This window comes from Coffea arabica, chromosome 10e, assembly GCF_036785885.1.
Source record: "Coffea arabica cultivar ET-39 chromosome 10e, Coffea Arabica ET-39 HiFi, whole genome shotgun sequence".
Taxonomy (NCBI): domain Eukaryota; kingdom Viridiplantae; phylum Streptophyta; class Magnoliopsida; order Gentianales; family Rubiaceae; genus Coffea; species Coffea arabica.
This window is the reverse complement of record NC_092328.1, coordinates 44,073,400-44,089,218: the sequence shown is the minus strand read 5'-3', so window position 1 is coordinate 44,089,218 and position 15,819 is coordinate 44,073,400. Positions and strand designations below refer to the sequence as shown.

Sequence of the window (15,819 nt, the reverse complement as noted above, 5' to 3'; positions counted from 1 at the left end):
GTTAGGTTGCAAATATGAAGTTGAATAAAATGATATGCATCTTTGCTTTCCTTAGACCCAAACTAAGAACGGAGGAAGAAAGAAGAAGATTTTTCTTCTACAAGAATGGAATTTCAATATTAGAGGATCCCATTGCTTCTCTTGGTGCACCTGGATGTTTCTTGGAACTTGCCTTCATGAGCCAAAGTCAATATTTGAGACTGCTAGATGCTGTTTGACTAATGATTTTAGATCATGGACTTCACTGTATCATACTTGGATATTTTCATTTCTATTTCCAATCTATAGTATGGTCCATTCTGTAACAAAGATACAATTTTTTCTCTATAATGCAAGTATCATACTTTTGTCTCCATTGCAAGATTTCTCCAGTTCAAGGCAATGAGCATTGCACACAAGTTTTAAGGTAACTAGAAATTAAGCTCATTCATCTATAGTTGACAGCATCTGCTTCATTCCTTTCATAGTTTTGTTCTGAGATAAGATAATCCAGTTCCCAGTTTGAGGTCTGAATCAGGTTACATTGCCAAAATAATGAAGGATAAAATGAAGCGTGTTTTTGCTGTCCTTAGGCCAAAACTGAGAAAGGAGAAAGAAAAAAGATTGTTTTGCTTCTCCAAGAATGGAGGTTTAGTATTGGAGGATCTCATTGCTTCTTTTGGTGCACGTTATGAACTTCCTGTCCGAAGCTTCACAGCTGAAGAAATCATCAGGGCAACCAGGAACTTTTCAGAACAAGTCCGTCAAACTAAGATCGGTGATATGTTCACAGGAAACATGGGAAAACGCCTGGTTTTAGTTCAATTTTACAATGGTCTGGGAAAAGATTCAAGGTGGAATGAAAATGCTTCAAACAGAATCATCCGCGACATAGTGATGAGTTCACAAATGAGGCACCTCAAGAATGTCTTACAACTTATTGGTTGCTGCCTGGAATTCGAGCATCCAGCCATGGTGTATTGTTATGCTACTGGAACTGAATTTCTTGTTGACTGCCTTAACATGCCTGCTGATGATGGTAAAGAAATACTGTCTTGGAGAAGTAGAATAAAGATCGCGAGTGATGTTGCCAATGTCTTGGTTTATCTTCATACTGCATTTTCTACACCTGTCATTTTTGGCAATTTAACCATAGACAAAGTGATAATAGACCAATTTGGTGAAGCAAAATTGTTCGACTTTGGCTTATCTATATCACTTCCCCCTGGAGAACTAAAGGTGGAGAATCAGCTTAGGTGGGCAGATGTATACACAGATCCTCAATGCTTTAAATCATACTTTGTCACACAGAAAACTGATGTATACAGCTTAGGCGTTCTTATGCTCATGCTCTTAACTGGAGAAACGGATACTGTCATGTATCATACAGGAATCAAAAGACTGATTCATATCCGAAAGTATGTCAAAGGGTACCTTGACAATGATCAGCTCAACCAAATTGTGGATCCTAAGATAATGGAAGAGGTAGGAGATAATTGTGTGCATGAGCTGGAGCAGCAGTTGCTAGCTTTCTTGGATCTCGCTTTTAGATGCACAGAACATGAGCAAACCAGTAGGCCGGATATGATTGATGCAGCAAAAGAGCTTCGGCAGATGGAGAAGTCTGTTTACCGTTGTTAGTCTATAACCTGTTCACAATTGAAGTTTTCTTGACTGGGTAGAAGAGCTTCATGGTTCTTTTTACACACATAAAGAGGGATAAGATTTCAAATTGTGTATTTCATGAAATCTCTTTTCTTTTGGTCCTAGATTTGATATGTGTGAACAACTATAACATCTCTAGCATATGTTTCGAGAATCACAAATGTAAACTAGCTGCTAGTCTGCTACAAGGTTGAGTCGCACCTGACTATTGGCACTGGCTATTGAGAAGCTTATTACTTGATAAATATCACGTCTTGTATATTGGGGAATTCAAAACTACAGATCCAGTCATAACAAGAATAGCGTTGGAGAGCATGTTCAAATTCCAATTATGGTTTACTTAAATAGACATTGCTTTTTAATTCAGGAAAAAAGAAGGTCATGATCAAAGAAGAGAAGGAAGTACAGAAAACAAGGCCCTTGAACAGGGTAAAAAGCCAACATTACAAAGATTACCGTTACATTCATCAGATCAGATCATGGTTCGCAATATCGGCTGAGTCGTAACTTTTGGCCGATATATCCGAGTCCACTCGGATAATTTTTTAATTGTGCCTTTTTGGTATTTTCTAATTTTAGTAATTTTTTCAAAATTTTTGGAAACTTTCATGTGCTATAATGTGCGTATCACCTGATATTCAACTGATATGCCGTGACAGATGCGGAACAACCGAAACCGCGATAGGAACGCGACCCGCAATGGCGAACCATGGATCGGATAGGTAAGAGTATTTCTTTTATCTAAGCAACATATGTTAAGCTCTACTTTTCTAAATGTAGATGAGATCTTCAATTCAACTATTTAAGTGTCTGAAAAACATCAAGAACTACAATAGTCACAAGTACCAACTAATTAATAAGGAGGTGCAAACACATTTTTCTGCAGCGGGACTAGTTCTGTTCCAGACACACGTATATTGAAAATCGTGGAAAGCACCAAGCATCTGCTGGGAAGTATCTTAATATGGCCTTTACAGTTTAGGTCTAAACCAAACTTCATATGGTCATTGCATTGGGTAGCTGTTGAATGCATTCGTACTTGCCTAGCCAATTCTCCGACCTTTCTCATTCAATACAAACTCTCAGCAATTTCTTTGTGGAGCCCAAAAAGGAAAAAGATGTTGCTCTGTGTTGAATAAAGGCAGAAGAAAGAAAAAATCTCACTCTTCTTGACTAAGGGGAGGGGCAACCCAATTAAGTCGAATAAGGGATTAGAGGAAAGGACCAAAGGAGTGCACAAATATACTCTTTGAAATTTTTTAACTATACGGTGGAGATTTAAATTCTCGATTAAAAATTTAAAACGGACTTTAAATCTCTTTTCAAGGGCAAGTTATCTTGTTTTGGTAGCTCCGTTATAGACAGGCAGAGGAGTCAATTGCTTATTTTGGTGATGTATGTAATAATCTGATTAGTTACTAACCACTAGTTTTATTACTGTAAGTACAAGATCTTCATCAAACATAAAAAGTATGGAGGGAAAAAAAAAAAAAAACATCTATACAATGGTCACGAGGCACACCTTTCTTCTTTTTTTTTTTAATTAATTTTTCCCTGAAATAGAGTTGATAAAGGGTAAATTAGCAGATTAGGCAAAAATATTGAGGACATAATAGTAAATTCACATGGAGTTTCATTGACAGCGCGTGCTTAGATCTTTCTTGGTACATGCATTGAATGTCAAAGTCGATTGGATATTCTGCTGCAGGAAAGCTGATCTCCATCTCGAAAGACCTCAAATTGTTTCTGACTTTTCTTAGCTATCATCAGAAGTCCAACGTTTCTCTGTTTAGCGTTCTGGTTGCAACTGGTTCCCTTCACAATCTTTTTACAGAAGTTACAGGTAATTAAATTTTCATCTATCTTTTGTAAGCTGTAAACCTTAACTCCTAAAATTCTGATATCAGATGCTTCATTTTGATAATAATGTTTTGTTCTGTATGTGTTCTAAGATAATCGAATTCCTTTTGCTCTAATGTGATTTCAGAACCATATTCAAAAACATCCTTACATGGATTGTATCAGAAAAGCTTTACCATTTCTTAAAGCAAGAAACGAGGAGGAGGAAGAAGAAGAAGAGAGATCTTCCAACTTCTTGAAGAATGGAAGTCTAGTCTTGGAAGAGCTAATTGAATCTTTTGGAGGACGATACAAGCTTCCAATTAAAAGCTTCACTGCAAAACAACTCATCAGGGCATCGAACAATTTCTCAGAGCAAGTTCCTCACATGACTGATAATGGTTACATGTTCAGAGGTAACTTAGAAGGCCGTCCAATATTAGTTAAACTTTACAGCAATATAGGCGACTCTGATAAATGCGTTCTTCGTGGAGCTACCCGCGACTTAGTGATTACTTCACAGATGAGCCACCTCAAGAATGTCTTCAAGCTCATTGGATGCAGTTTTGAATTCAAGTGTCCAGCTATAGTGTATGAATGTGCTGGAACTGAACTTCTTGCCAAGTATCTCAGCCACAAAAATGATGCTAAACGACTGTCTTGGGGAAGTAGAATAAAGATTGCCAAGGACATCGCCAATGTTATTGGTTATCTTCATTCTGCGTTTCCTACACCGATTATTTATAGAGATTTGACGCCAAATAAAGTGATAATAGACCAATGTGGTGTTGCTAAACTTTTTGACTTCACATTTTCAATATCTCTTCCTCCTGGAGAACTGCAGGTGGAAGATCGTGTTAAAGGGACATTTGGATACTTAGAGCCTCAATACACGATTACAGGCTTTATTACTCAGAAGACAGATGTTTTTGGCTTTGGAATGTTCATGCTTGTGCTTTTCACTGGAGAAACAGCAATGGTGAAGTATCAAGAAGGAACAGTAGAACGGATTCATGTCAGAGATTACATCAAAGACTGCCTTGACAATGCTCAAATTAACCAAATTTTGGATCCACAGATTTTTGAAGGAGAAAACAGTGACGGGCTCAGGCAGAATTTGCTGGCGTTCCTGGATCTGGCTTTAAGATGCACAGAATATGAAAGAGCTGATAGACCGGATATGCTTGATGTTGCAAAAGAGCTCCTCCATATTGAGAAGGCTGTTCGTTGCTAGCTCTACCACCACCACCTGATCATTGAATGAGCTCAAAGGCCCGATCCATGTTCTTACAGTACAGCTTCAAGATACAGTAGTACGTCTGTAGGTAAAGTCAATAATAATCTGAACTTCAGTTACACAGAAATCTCTCTCAATTTTCCATGACTTCCTGAGACATGCTTCATTATAACAGTGTAATCAAACTTCATCTCTGAGAAAATTATTGCATAGATAACATCAAATAGGCTTCATAATTGGCATTAAAAGCAATCTGGAGTAACTGAAAATTGACTAGAAACTAAATATGTTCTGCAACATAAATATTTATCTGTACTCTTTAGATTTCCAACAAGCTCAACCAAACAAATGTTGAGTTCAGATTTTTAGCCATCTTTCAGGAAGTGAAGGAATATTGCATTGGATAATCCAAAACAGACTGAGTGATGCTGCAGGAAGATTGTTGTTTCTATATATTACGCCTCCTTATCTCATTTTTTGTAGAGGAACTCAATCCCAGCTAATATTTTTGGAGGTCCATTATCTCTATTAATTACAAAAAATATATATATATTATAAGGATATTACCAAGAGCTTTTTGAGTTAGTATACTGATCTTTCCTTCATTGAATGTAGATGGTATTTCTCAAACAACTGTCAGATGTTTTTTGAACTCTTTATTCCCAGGTCCCACACTTTGATGATGAAAAACCAATAACTTTGATGTGTCACTGTGGCGTTCGAGGTCAGGCATTCATTGAATTGGACCTAATACTTAATTTGACAAATGATGCTAAAAGCCAACCACCAAATCTGCTTGGATTGTTTCAGAAGTCCTTTTCATAGTCTCACCTTCTCTATAACTCAATCAGAACACTCCTAGAGATTCTGTTCATACCTTTAGCTGAACTACTACTTTTATGATCTCCAAGCAATTTCCTGAAGGACCAAAAACCAAAAAATGCTACCGTGCTTTAGACAATGACAGAAAAAAGATTAAATCTCACTCTTATTCTTTGAGAATATAAGTGCGCTGCTGGGGGAGGAAGGAGGCGGACGGAAAGAAAGAGGGAGGAGGAGGAAGGAGAAAAGAGAAGGGAGGTGGTCGCGATCACTGATGGCGGTGGTTGGTGTTTTTAATTTTCAAAATGTTTTTCAAAAAATTTTTAAATTCTAAAAATATCCCAAAATGCATACTTAAAAGCACTCTCAAGAGCATCCCCAAAAACATCTATTTACATAAAAAATTTTCACATGCATAGTTACACTAAAATTTTTTAAAAATACCTCTAAGAACGTCTGATTGCATGCGAAGCCACCACTCAACAACTCTATTTCAAAGGAAAGAGTTAGAATTAAAAAAGGACACTTAGAATTACCTATGATATCAAAAGTTGAATTTGGGGCAGGAATAGTCAGCATAGAAACCGTTCGGATCGATTTTGTGTATTTTACGCAAGATATAACTCAATTTACACATGATGTAACTCACTTTGCGTGATGCGTAATTATAGACCAAAATTTTGTGAACCCTACACATGATGTGAAAAATGATGTACAAGATGAAATTTGGACTTTACATTTTTTTGGCCAAATCTTGATCATCAACCTTCTGGAACCGTTGCTTCCTCCAACTGTTACGGCCCCAAATCCTCAAAAGTCCAAGTCACTTAACTACCAAATTAAAATTACATTTAATATATTCATGACTACAATACTAAAATGACTTATATATTCATGAGTTGCCGTTTCTATCTACGCCAAGGATATGGTTTCTCTTTCGTATACAGGGGATAATGCACTATTGGCACTTCTTCAGTTATAGTTACTGAAGGCCGTTTCCAGATTTAACGTTTCTTGGAATTTTTGTTCTTCCCGTTGTTTAAAGATTTCATTTCCATGTAAACAACAACTTTAATCTAATTTCAACCTAAATCTATTTGTACTCCAAATTCTCTTCTTATAATAAACAAATACACTTCCTTCAAAAAAAAAACCCTAAAAAAATGGCTGTTGAATTTGGCGTCATAATATATTATTATTTATTTAATGGTAGGGGTATCAAATTTGATCCTATGAGGAATCCTTTATATTTTTTTTTCACTCTTTTGGCCGAATTTTACCTAAATATCCTCAAAAACTTTAGAGACATATCATAGTCATCAAAAACGGGATGCAGCTTCAGAGATATATCATAGTCATCAATTTTTTCTATTGAGAATAATGATATAACTTGACTATATTTTCACATAGAGGGATAAGACGTATTAGGCAAACCCTGTCCTAGAAGAGGTTGCTAGCTATTGTAGTGTGCACTCTCGAATAGCGGCTGCGTTCCCTTGTCAACAAAAAATGTTCCCTAGTCAACAAAAAATATTGGATGGTATGTCTCATGCAACATCCCATTTATTGAACTCTTGATCACCGGATAAGATTTTAATGACGAAAAAGCAACCGAGTTTGATGTTTTGCCGTAGCGTACGAGACAAGAACTCATTGAAGTGGACCTGACAGTAAGGAAATGGGGCCAAAACAAGACAAATGCGTGCCAAAATGTCAAAGTAAAACCACCAAATCTGCTCGGATCTTCTCTGAAGTTCTATGCATAGTCTAAGCTGATCAATTATTTAAATCAGAATTAAGTTTGATATATAGGCAACTAGAGATACTTCCCATACCTTAGAATGAATTACTGGTTTTATGATATCTGAGCAATTTTCTTGAGGACCAAAGCCAAAAAATGATACCTCTCTTCAGAAAACGACAGAAGGAAGATGAAACCTCACCCTTCTTCTTGGAGAATGGAGGTGCCCTGCTAGAGGAGTTAATGGCTTCTTTTGGTGGAAGATATGAAAATCCAATTCGAACCTTTTCGCTGAAAGAACTCCTTGGAGCAACGAAGGACTTCACAGAAAAAGTCTTCCTGGGAGACAGTGGATGCATGTTTCGAGGTTCTCTTGGAGAAAAACAAATCTTTGTCAAGAGATTCTGCGAATATGAAGCCATCAGCCCTCATGTTTTCCGTGGACCTATTCGTGATATAACGGTTTCTTCGCAGATGAGCCACGTCAAGAATATCCTGAAGCTTAGAGGCTGCTGCCTGGAATTGAAATTTCCTGCTTTGGTGTATGAATGCTCTGCAACTCAGCTGCTTGCTGATCTCCTCTATTACCCAGACGATGAGAAACTGTTATCTTGGAAAAGCAGAATGCAGATAGCAAAGGGCATTGCCAATGCAATTACTTATCTGCACAATGCATTTGCTACACCTATAGTCTATAGGAACTTAAAGCCGTCTACAGTCATCTTAGACAAGGATGGTACTCCTAAACTATTTGATTTCTCCCTCTCCGTAAAGCTTCCTCCAGGAAAATCACAGGTAGAAGACGTTGTAATGGGAACATGGGGTTTTGTAGATCCTGAACACTTGGAATCAGGCATTGTTACTGAGAAAACTGATGTGTACAGCATGGGTGTGCTCCTACTGGTGCTTTTAACTGGAAAAGAAGCCATGTGCAAGAATCATGGAGGTGAAAAGGTAGATATCGTGGATTATGTCAAGTATTATATTGATAAGAATCAATCTAACAACATTCTGGATCCTAGAATTTGGACGGAAGGAAATGTAATGCAAGACAAGCAATTTCAAGCTTTCTTGGACCTTGCAATGATGTGTACTCAGACGAAGGCACCCAATAGGCCTGATATGATTCAAGTTGCTAAAGAGCTCTGCAAGATAGAGAACTGTGCTAACCATGGTCAGCATTAAGTAGAAAGCACTGCAGGATGGAGGTTCAGAACTAGGGCATGAACTAGCTGAATTGGAAGCTACATCATTGCGTGTAAGAGACAGGTACGGTAAGCTTGTTAACCTTTTAAAGGAACTAGGGTTGATCAATGAATAATGTTGTCATAAGTTCAGTAAATTCGGTAGAACTTCCAAGCTTTTAGTAAGCAGAGTAACATATCTGTATCTACTGTATCTTTATCGAACACCAGAACCAATATGTTTGTTAACCAGATTTAAACAATAATCTCATTCCTATTCTCAAGTTAATGGCGAAGAAGAGGAACCAATCTAGGATAAGAACTATCCAGAGAATTTCCAATTCTTAAATGATATGATTGTTTCTTGACCAAGGATGAATCAATTTTCTAACGGCTACTCGATTCCATCTTCTAAAACACTGTAAGTAGATCCCAAGAGCGGCCTACATTATAATTTTGAATCAGAAAAGTAATCTGTGGCTTGGAGAATTTGATACTGTAAATTGATGTGAATACCCTACCAGTAAGCTCAAGAAGTTGGAAGATGTCACTAGGTGAAATAAGCAGCTGAAACTAAAGCAGGAAGATGATGATAAGGAAATGCCATTCGGGATCCTTGGACCAATGATACGCGGATGGTGTCTGTGCAGTGTGGCTGTGACCACCCTTTCTTTGTTGTCTTAGAACTCTAGCCATTATGATCTATCTACATTACAGCTATCATCGTATCTTCCACGAAAAACATGCAAATGAGGCTTGAAACAGGAAGCAGTAGAAATTATAAGTCAATTAATTAGGTCAAACATGTGAAAGGATCTGCTAAATGTTATTGGAGAAAGCAAGAGTTATAGCTATTATTGAACGGATTACCCTTTCTCAAGAGTTGTAGCTATAATTGGACAGATAACCGTCAATGCTTTGTACAAGTGAAGAACTAAGACTGCAGTGCTAGCGGGCCATGGTGATGAGCTTTCTGATTTATCTAGAGCTCTTTTATCTGCTGCTAAGCAGATGTAATACTTTCTAGTCCTTCACAACTAGTTCCATATTTGGCCTGAATTTAGGATTATGGTGAAGACAAAAGGAAGCAAGAGAACCTATTTCTTGAGCAACTTTTGAAGAATATTTGCTTTCTAACTGTGGATCCATGATTTTCTCCAACTGACTCTTGAAATCCTTACGAGGCATGAAGAAATCAACTGGATGGATTTCACCCCAACTAAGCCGATGTTTACCCTTAGGGAATAAAATCTGTTAGCGTACAGCAACCAATACCACACCAAAACCATACACATCGCTCTTCACATTCATAAGTCCTGTTACACGAGACAGTTATTGGCATTATGACCTTATCTTTCAGTTAGTCGACTTTTTCTGGATCCTTGTAAGCAAGCTCCCGAGCTATGTTTCGGTCGGTAGCCCTGCTGTACTACAGATCCACAACCTCATACATAGATAGAATCTCAAGAGATCAATCTGGCTTGTTACTTCTTGGGATATGATATGGGACAATCTCAAGAGGAACATCCAAATGTCTTTCCCTCGTAAGAAAATTAGGATGTACTTCATAGCAATCACTTAGACAACGTAACTCTGCTGTGCCAAAACCTGATATCTTCCCATTTGTAAGCCTGAAATAACATACTTAACCAAAATCTAAAAGGAATGAGGATTTCATTTGGCAAACGATCTTGTCATCAATTTTATTGATCAAAAACACAAAAGCAGCAAGCATCTTAAACTGTTAATGCAGTCTGATAAACTGCAGTACATAGGTAGTAATATGAGGTTGCACATGCAATGAACTTGTATTGGTCAAATGTTGCATCTCAACTTAGGTGATCAAGCAAGATATCTGATGTGCCGAAATATTCATAAAAACCTTGCCTCTCACTCAGTTGCATGCAGGAATGCTAGGCCTTGAGCTACTCCAACTAAAATCTTGAGCCTTGTGTCCCAGGAAAGTGGTGGAAAATCAGAGCCATCTAAAGACATCAATGTATCTACATTATTGAAATTGAAGATTACCACAAGTACATGATGCTCAGATTGTCCGAGATGCTATCAGAGCAAAATAATTAAAACGTCACTTCTAAAGAGATGGTTCTCTAGCCTGCCCCTTTGCATATATTCATCGTCCTCCAAATAATATCCATGGAGCTTGATCAGGTTGGGGTGACAGAGTCTTCCAAGCCAGCATATATGAGACAGCATACTCAAGAGAATGTGAATTTAACACTTGAAACAACTTACAAAAGTTCAAAATATATAACAGCAAAGAACAACAAGGGTCTCCAGTCTCCACTATTTACCTTTAATTATCAAAGAGTTTTCGAACTATAAATAACTTTAATGTAGATGACAACAAAAGATTCCAGAAAGCTTAGAAAGGTATCTTCCAGTGTTTTATAAAGCAAAAAGGACCAGCTTTGAAATGGGTAGGACCAATTCTTGTAAGGTAAAAGGAAATTAGATACCACTTGAAATGAATAAAGTTTGTTAGAGAGAAGTTAGTTACAAATTACAAGTTCTTTCCATTACCTTATATGGTTGCATATTTCTGGCCACTCTTCAATGTGGACTTTTCTTGAAGCCAAGCTTGGTATATTCTCCTGCATTCAACTTCTCTCACCAGTACACTTCCAAAATATCTGGTTGCATTCGTACAAAAATGTCTAGTGATTGCATCCATAAGTTCTGCATGATAGAAAATAGTTAAAGTGGGCTGAGGGATGGATAAGTCTCCTCAATACCACCAGCTTCTGAGATTCCATGGTTCCTTAAGGCAGAGCCACTGCCTAAAGCTGTTGTACATGCAGTTGCATTTGGTATCTTTCCTGCATGATACGCTAATCTGTTTACCATTAGTCGTTTCAAATCCGCAGAAAGATAAAGATGTTCATAAACCAACCAATGATGTTAGATCCCCAGAGAATTTCTACAATCTCCAAAGCCGCCCTAACAGAGCCATGCTTATCAGTAGCCTTGAAGCTGGTAATACTGAACCTTACTGATTTAATATGCCCTAAAGCTAAAAGTATCCGCGCCATTTGGGGTCGTTTAGCAGATTCGGGACTGAGACATGCCTTGGCAGTAAGAGCAACTGCCCATGCTTGGTTCAAAAAATAGTTACTTGTGACTAAAGGTGATTCCATGATGATTACAATGAGTTCCTCATCATCAGGGAGAATATAAGCCATCAGATTTTCCAACCAATCATTGATGGCAAAATCATCTCTGGCACTTAAACCAGGTTTCCAGTAACTAGCTCAAGCAGTACGTTTCCAAGGCTATAAACATCAAGGGCACATGATGCATAAGTTGCCCCTGATGTACCTGGTGGCTCAACAAAATAAGACTAATTTTGAGAAGAATTTCCAGTACATCGATGACTATTTCAACTTTTTTGAATAAGAATTTCAACACTGAAGTATCGGGGGGGGCAAAAAATTGCCGGAGGTATCGAAAACAAAAGGACAGAGGAAGATATATTCGCTCTATTGATTGTCATGGAACATGGCAAAAAAGATTAGCCTTATAACTAAATTGGAAAAATGTTTGTTCTTATAGTGATACCTTATTCTTGTCAAAATTTGGATGCTTATGAATCTACCTGAGTCTCATCCCACGGAATTGAAAAGTAACAACGTATTGTTTCTGCCCTTATATTACCATAAACCAATTGATTGAAATCTGTTGATTATTTTTTTTTAATACAAATTTTCCATTTTTTCTTAATGGCAAGTTTAACCTTTGAGCATGGACAATGAATTTCTGCACAGGTTCCAGCTAAAACCAGGTGAGACAAGCGGGAGTGGTAGAGGTGGCGATCGAGGAGGGAATGGCTGGCGCGTAAGGGGTGGACAGTGTCGTAGTTTACCCTATAAATAGTACCATGAATTTGTCCATGCTAAAGTAGAAGGCAAATGGGATGCTGCAAAATATATCTGCAAATATGAAAAATGTGCTAATCTCTGACAGCTTTAATAGGAAGCAATCTGGAATTAGGTTTGAGAAACTAGGCATGAACTTGTTGAGCAAGGAGTTACGCCATTCTGATGAACTTGTAACCAAGTGCTTAGGCTTCTTCACAGCATATTCTCACAATTATGATCCTTGACCATGATAATTACAACTCTCGTGGACTAGGAAATTGTTTGATCCGGAACCACCTACAGAATGATTGATTCAATTCGCTTTACATTTTTGACGCAGGAACTGGAAGGGAAAATTACACCGTCTCTCAAAAGCTTCATCACAGAAATTGTTGTAATCCTGGAACCAAGACCTTTTGAGCTAGTGCTAGTCTTCTACAACCTTCATTCAGGTTTTCAAACAATAAAAGAGGTGAAATTTGCTTTTAGTCTATTCAAAATAAATGTGGAATTGCCAATAAGCGATAACTGCACAATTAACCTTACTGATCATGCTAAAAAAAAATAATAATAATAACAGACAGACAAACAGAAAAACAAACAAAGACTCAGAATGTCTGGCAATGAACAATGGTGTGAATGCACTCGGATACTTCCAGGCATCCTGGGGAGATTCTCCATAGCAGCGAGAAACTTTCATCTAGCCATGATTGAGTGATTGATATGGAGATGATAATGATGATAAGTGTTAAAATAATTAATTGATAGGATCAAGCCACTTGCCATTGTCACGCAAAATACTTCAGTTTTCCATACAAGCACGTATTCGAGTTCAGAAGCAATTCCGTCTTATGGTTATTCTGCACTTGGATATTCCAATTTGCCAGGAACCTACTTGATGGCGCCAACTCATTACCTGCATTCCCTCTTTGCTACCTCCTTTGCAGTTCCAAAGCACAAAATATTCAAAAAATTAAAAAATATCATTGACGGTGTAGAAACAGAAATTCAATACTGTATGATTTTGTTGCTTTTTAGCCTAGGCTAACATCCACAGATGGCCTTTCTATAATTTGCTTTCTTTCATATAGTTTTCCTTTTTTTTTTTTAAGTTTTTCTTCAGTTCCATTTTCTGTTTTGTTAATTTTTCTTTTCATTTACGTTTTTTATCTTCGTTTATCTACTTCCGTTACCAGTACGTTCTTTTTGCCTTCCAGAATCCTTTAACATTATCATGTGATCACAAGAATAGGCCTGAGGTAATGGGTGAAATTAGAAAGACAAAACGATTTGAGCTAAAAGTTAATTTTGGTCTTTGTAAAAGAAACCAGAAGGTACATAGTTCTGAGGGCAGCCACAACTTTCTTGGGTTGCAAAGCTTCAGCTTCAATTGGAAGGCTGTTAAAAGTGAATCACTGAATTTTGAGATGGTACATCTTTTCTCAAGCTAAGAGTTGAGGCACAAATAATTACATCCGACATTTGAGAGTCGATTGATAATGGAGTTGTAAGTACTAGTGATTTGATGTGTGAGCATGTATATTGTTTTTAGTAATAATGACTAGCAAATGTTAAGGGGCTTCACCTTGGTCGCTCAAGCTCATTCTTAAAAGGACATCCATCAAAGGACTGTAAAGCTGTATTCACCATTACCTTTCACAGGCAAGTGAGGCTTGGATTACCAAAGAAACAGAAAGCTGTAGTAGACATCAGTCAACTAACCAGGACAAACATACGAAAGGATCCGTTAATTTTTAGAAGAGAAAACAACAGGTAGCTATTATTGGCTGGATTCCATCAAAGCATTGATAGAATGCTAGAACTATTAAGACTGCTAAAGTTGCTGGACCTGCTGATGAGCTTTCTGATTTATCCAGGGCTCTTGTCTTTCCACTTAGCAGCTGCAACACGTTCAAGTACCTCGACAACAACTTTCATTGATGGCCTGAATTGGGGTTCATATTGAAGACACATGGAAGCAAGAGAACCTAATTTTTGTGCAGCTTTAAAAGGATATTTGCCCTCTAACTTTGGATCCATAATTTTCACCAATTTGTTTCTTTCGAGATTCATAAAATATGGAATTGGATGGATTTCACCCCAACTAAGTTGATGCCATCCATTTGTAGATAAACCTGTTAGCAATGCAACCAATACCACACCAAAACCATATACATCGGTTTCCACAGAAAAACCATATACATCGGTTTCCACATTCATTAGCCCTGTTACATGAGGGAGAGTTATTAGCATTATGATCTCATCTTTCCAAGTCCTGTTAAGCTAGTAATCGAGCTTTATTTTCTTTGGTAGCGCTGTTGCACCGCAAGATCCAAAACCTTTATTCTAGAACCTCAAGAGATCAATCTGGATGGGTTACCTGCAAATGGAAAGACATTCTCAGGAGGAGCATCAGAATATCTTCCATTCCTAAAAAAATTTGGATGTACTTCATGAATCGGAAGAATAATCTTTGCTGTGCCAAAACCTGATATCTTTGCATTGAAAGCCTGAAATCAAGATAAACAAAATTGAGATGGATGCTAATCGCATCGCTAAATGATATCTCAGCAGTTTTATTGATGACATATAAAACTCGGCATGCACGTTAAATTTTTTCAAGTCGTTTGATAAACTCTGATAGATTTATGTTATTTGATTGCACATGCAATAAACTTGTATTGATCAAATATTTGCTTCTCAACTTACACCATCAAGCAGGATGTCTGAGGTACCAAAATATTCATAAAAACCTTGCTTTTGTGTTGCATGCAAGAAGGCTAGGCCTCGAGCTGCTCCAATTAAAATGTTAAGTCTTGTGTCCCAGGAAAGTGGCTGAACATCAGAGCCAGCTAGAGACATCCAAGTATCAAGATTATTTCAATTGAAAATTTTCTAAAAATAGATGATGCTTAGATTGTTTGAGATACTAATAGTGCAATATAATCTAAATCTCACCTCTAAAGAGATGGTTGTCTAGGCAGCCACTTTGCATAAATTCATGGACAACAAGTAGGTCTTTGTCCTCACAATATCCAAGGAACTCGACTATGTTAGGATGAGAAAGCCTTCCAAGTGACAGTACACGAGACTGCCCAGAAAATATGAAAGAAAAACATAAAGCATCACAGAAAAGTTTGAATAACGAAAAAGCAAATTAAAGTTCAGCTACCACTGAGTTTGCCAATGATAGATTTCTCATATGGATTATGGAGATGATGGCAAAAACTTTCCAGAGATCTTAGGAGGATATGCTCTTGTGTTGTACGAGGTGGAAAGTATGTTTGAACCAGGACGGAGCAACACTTGGCAGTTGGAAATTAGATGCCAGTTGAAAGGATTGGTTTTGCTAGAGATCTAAAGTTAGTTGCTACTTACAAGATTGGTTTCCATTACCTTAAATAACTGCATATATTCAGAAGACATATTTCTAACAGCAACTACCGATCCATTGCCATGCTTTGACGAGGATTTGTC

The 15,819-nt window shown here is 37.5% G+C and overlaps 4 protein-coding genes across 7 annotated transcripts; 3 read left to right on the top strand and 1 right to left on the bottom strand.

The window, feature by feature from the left end:
- The first annotated feature begins 546 nt into the window (after positions 1–546).
- Positions 547–1,620, top strand: LOC113711526 (non-functional pseudokinase ZED1-like). The gene has a single exon (XM_027234685.1). The coding sequence runs from the start codon at positions 547–549 to the stop codon at positions 1,618–1,620; it is 1,074 nt and encodes a 357-aa protein (XP_027090486.1).
- Positions 1,621–3,294: 1,674 nt separating this feature from the next.
- Positions 3,295–5,293, top strand: LOC113711933 (non-functional pseudokinase ZED1-like). 2 transcript variants are annotated; one of them, XR_003453183.2, is made up of 3 exons: positions 3,295–3,487; positions 3,632–4,808; positions 5,101–5,293. XR_003453183.2 is itself a non-coding variant. In XM_027235174.2 (2 exons), the coding sequence occupies exon 2, from the start codon at positions 3,656–3,658 to the stop codon at positions 4,715–4,717; it is 1,062 nt and encodes a 353-aa protein (XP_027090975.2). In that variant the 5' UTR covers positions 3,295–3,487; positions 3,632–3,655; the 3' UTR covers positions 4,718–4,944. The 2 variants fall into 2 exon arrangements, 1 of the variants encoding a protein (XP_027090975.2); XM_027235174.2 differs by lacking the exon at positions 5,101–5,293 and having other exon boundaries at positions 3,632–4,944.
- A 1,950-nt stretch (positions 5,294–7,243) lies between these two features.
- On the top strand, positions 7,244–12,701 carry LOC113711147 (serine/threonine-protein kinase ZRK1). 3 transcript variants are annotated; one of them, XM_072067852.1, is made up of 2 exons: positions 7,244–8,237; positions 8,306–8,751. In XM_072067852.1, exons 1-2 carry the CDS (start codon positions 7,440–7,442, stop codon positions 8,396–8,398), a joined length of 891 nt encoding a protein of 296 aa, XP_071923953.1. In that variant the 5' UTR covers positions 7,244–7,439; the 3' UTR covers positions 8,399–8,751. The 3 variants fall into 3 exon arrangements, with proteins under 3 accessions (XP_071923953.1, XP_071923952.1, XP_027090124.1); XM_072067851.1 differs by adding an exon at positions 12,683–12,701 and having other exon boundaries at positions 7,246–8,552; XM_027234323.2 differs by adding an exon at positions 12,250–12,635 and having other exon boundaries at positions 7,246–8,552.
- A 1,510-nt stretch (positions 12,702–14,211) lies between these two features.
- Positions 14,212–14,895, bottom strand: LOC113711525 (probable serine/threonine-protein kinase PIX13). The gene is made up of 3 exons (XM_072067190.1): positions 14,831–14,895; positions 14,723–14,772; positions 14,212–14,567 (listed from the first exon to the last, which is right to left on the bottom strand). The coding sequence occupies exons 1-3, from the start codon at positions 14,893–14,895 to the stop codon at positions 14,212–14,214; spliced, it is 471 nt and encodes a 156-aa protein (XP_071923291.1).
- Between the last annotated feature and the right edge of the window lie 924 nt (positions 14,896–15,819).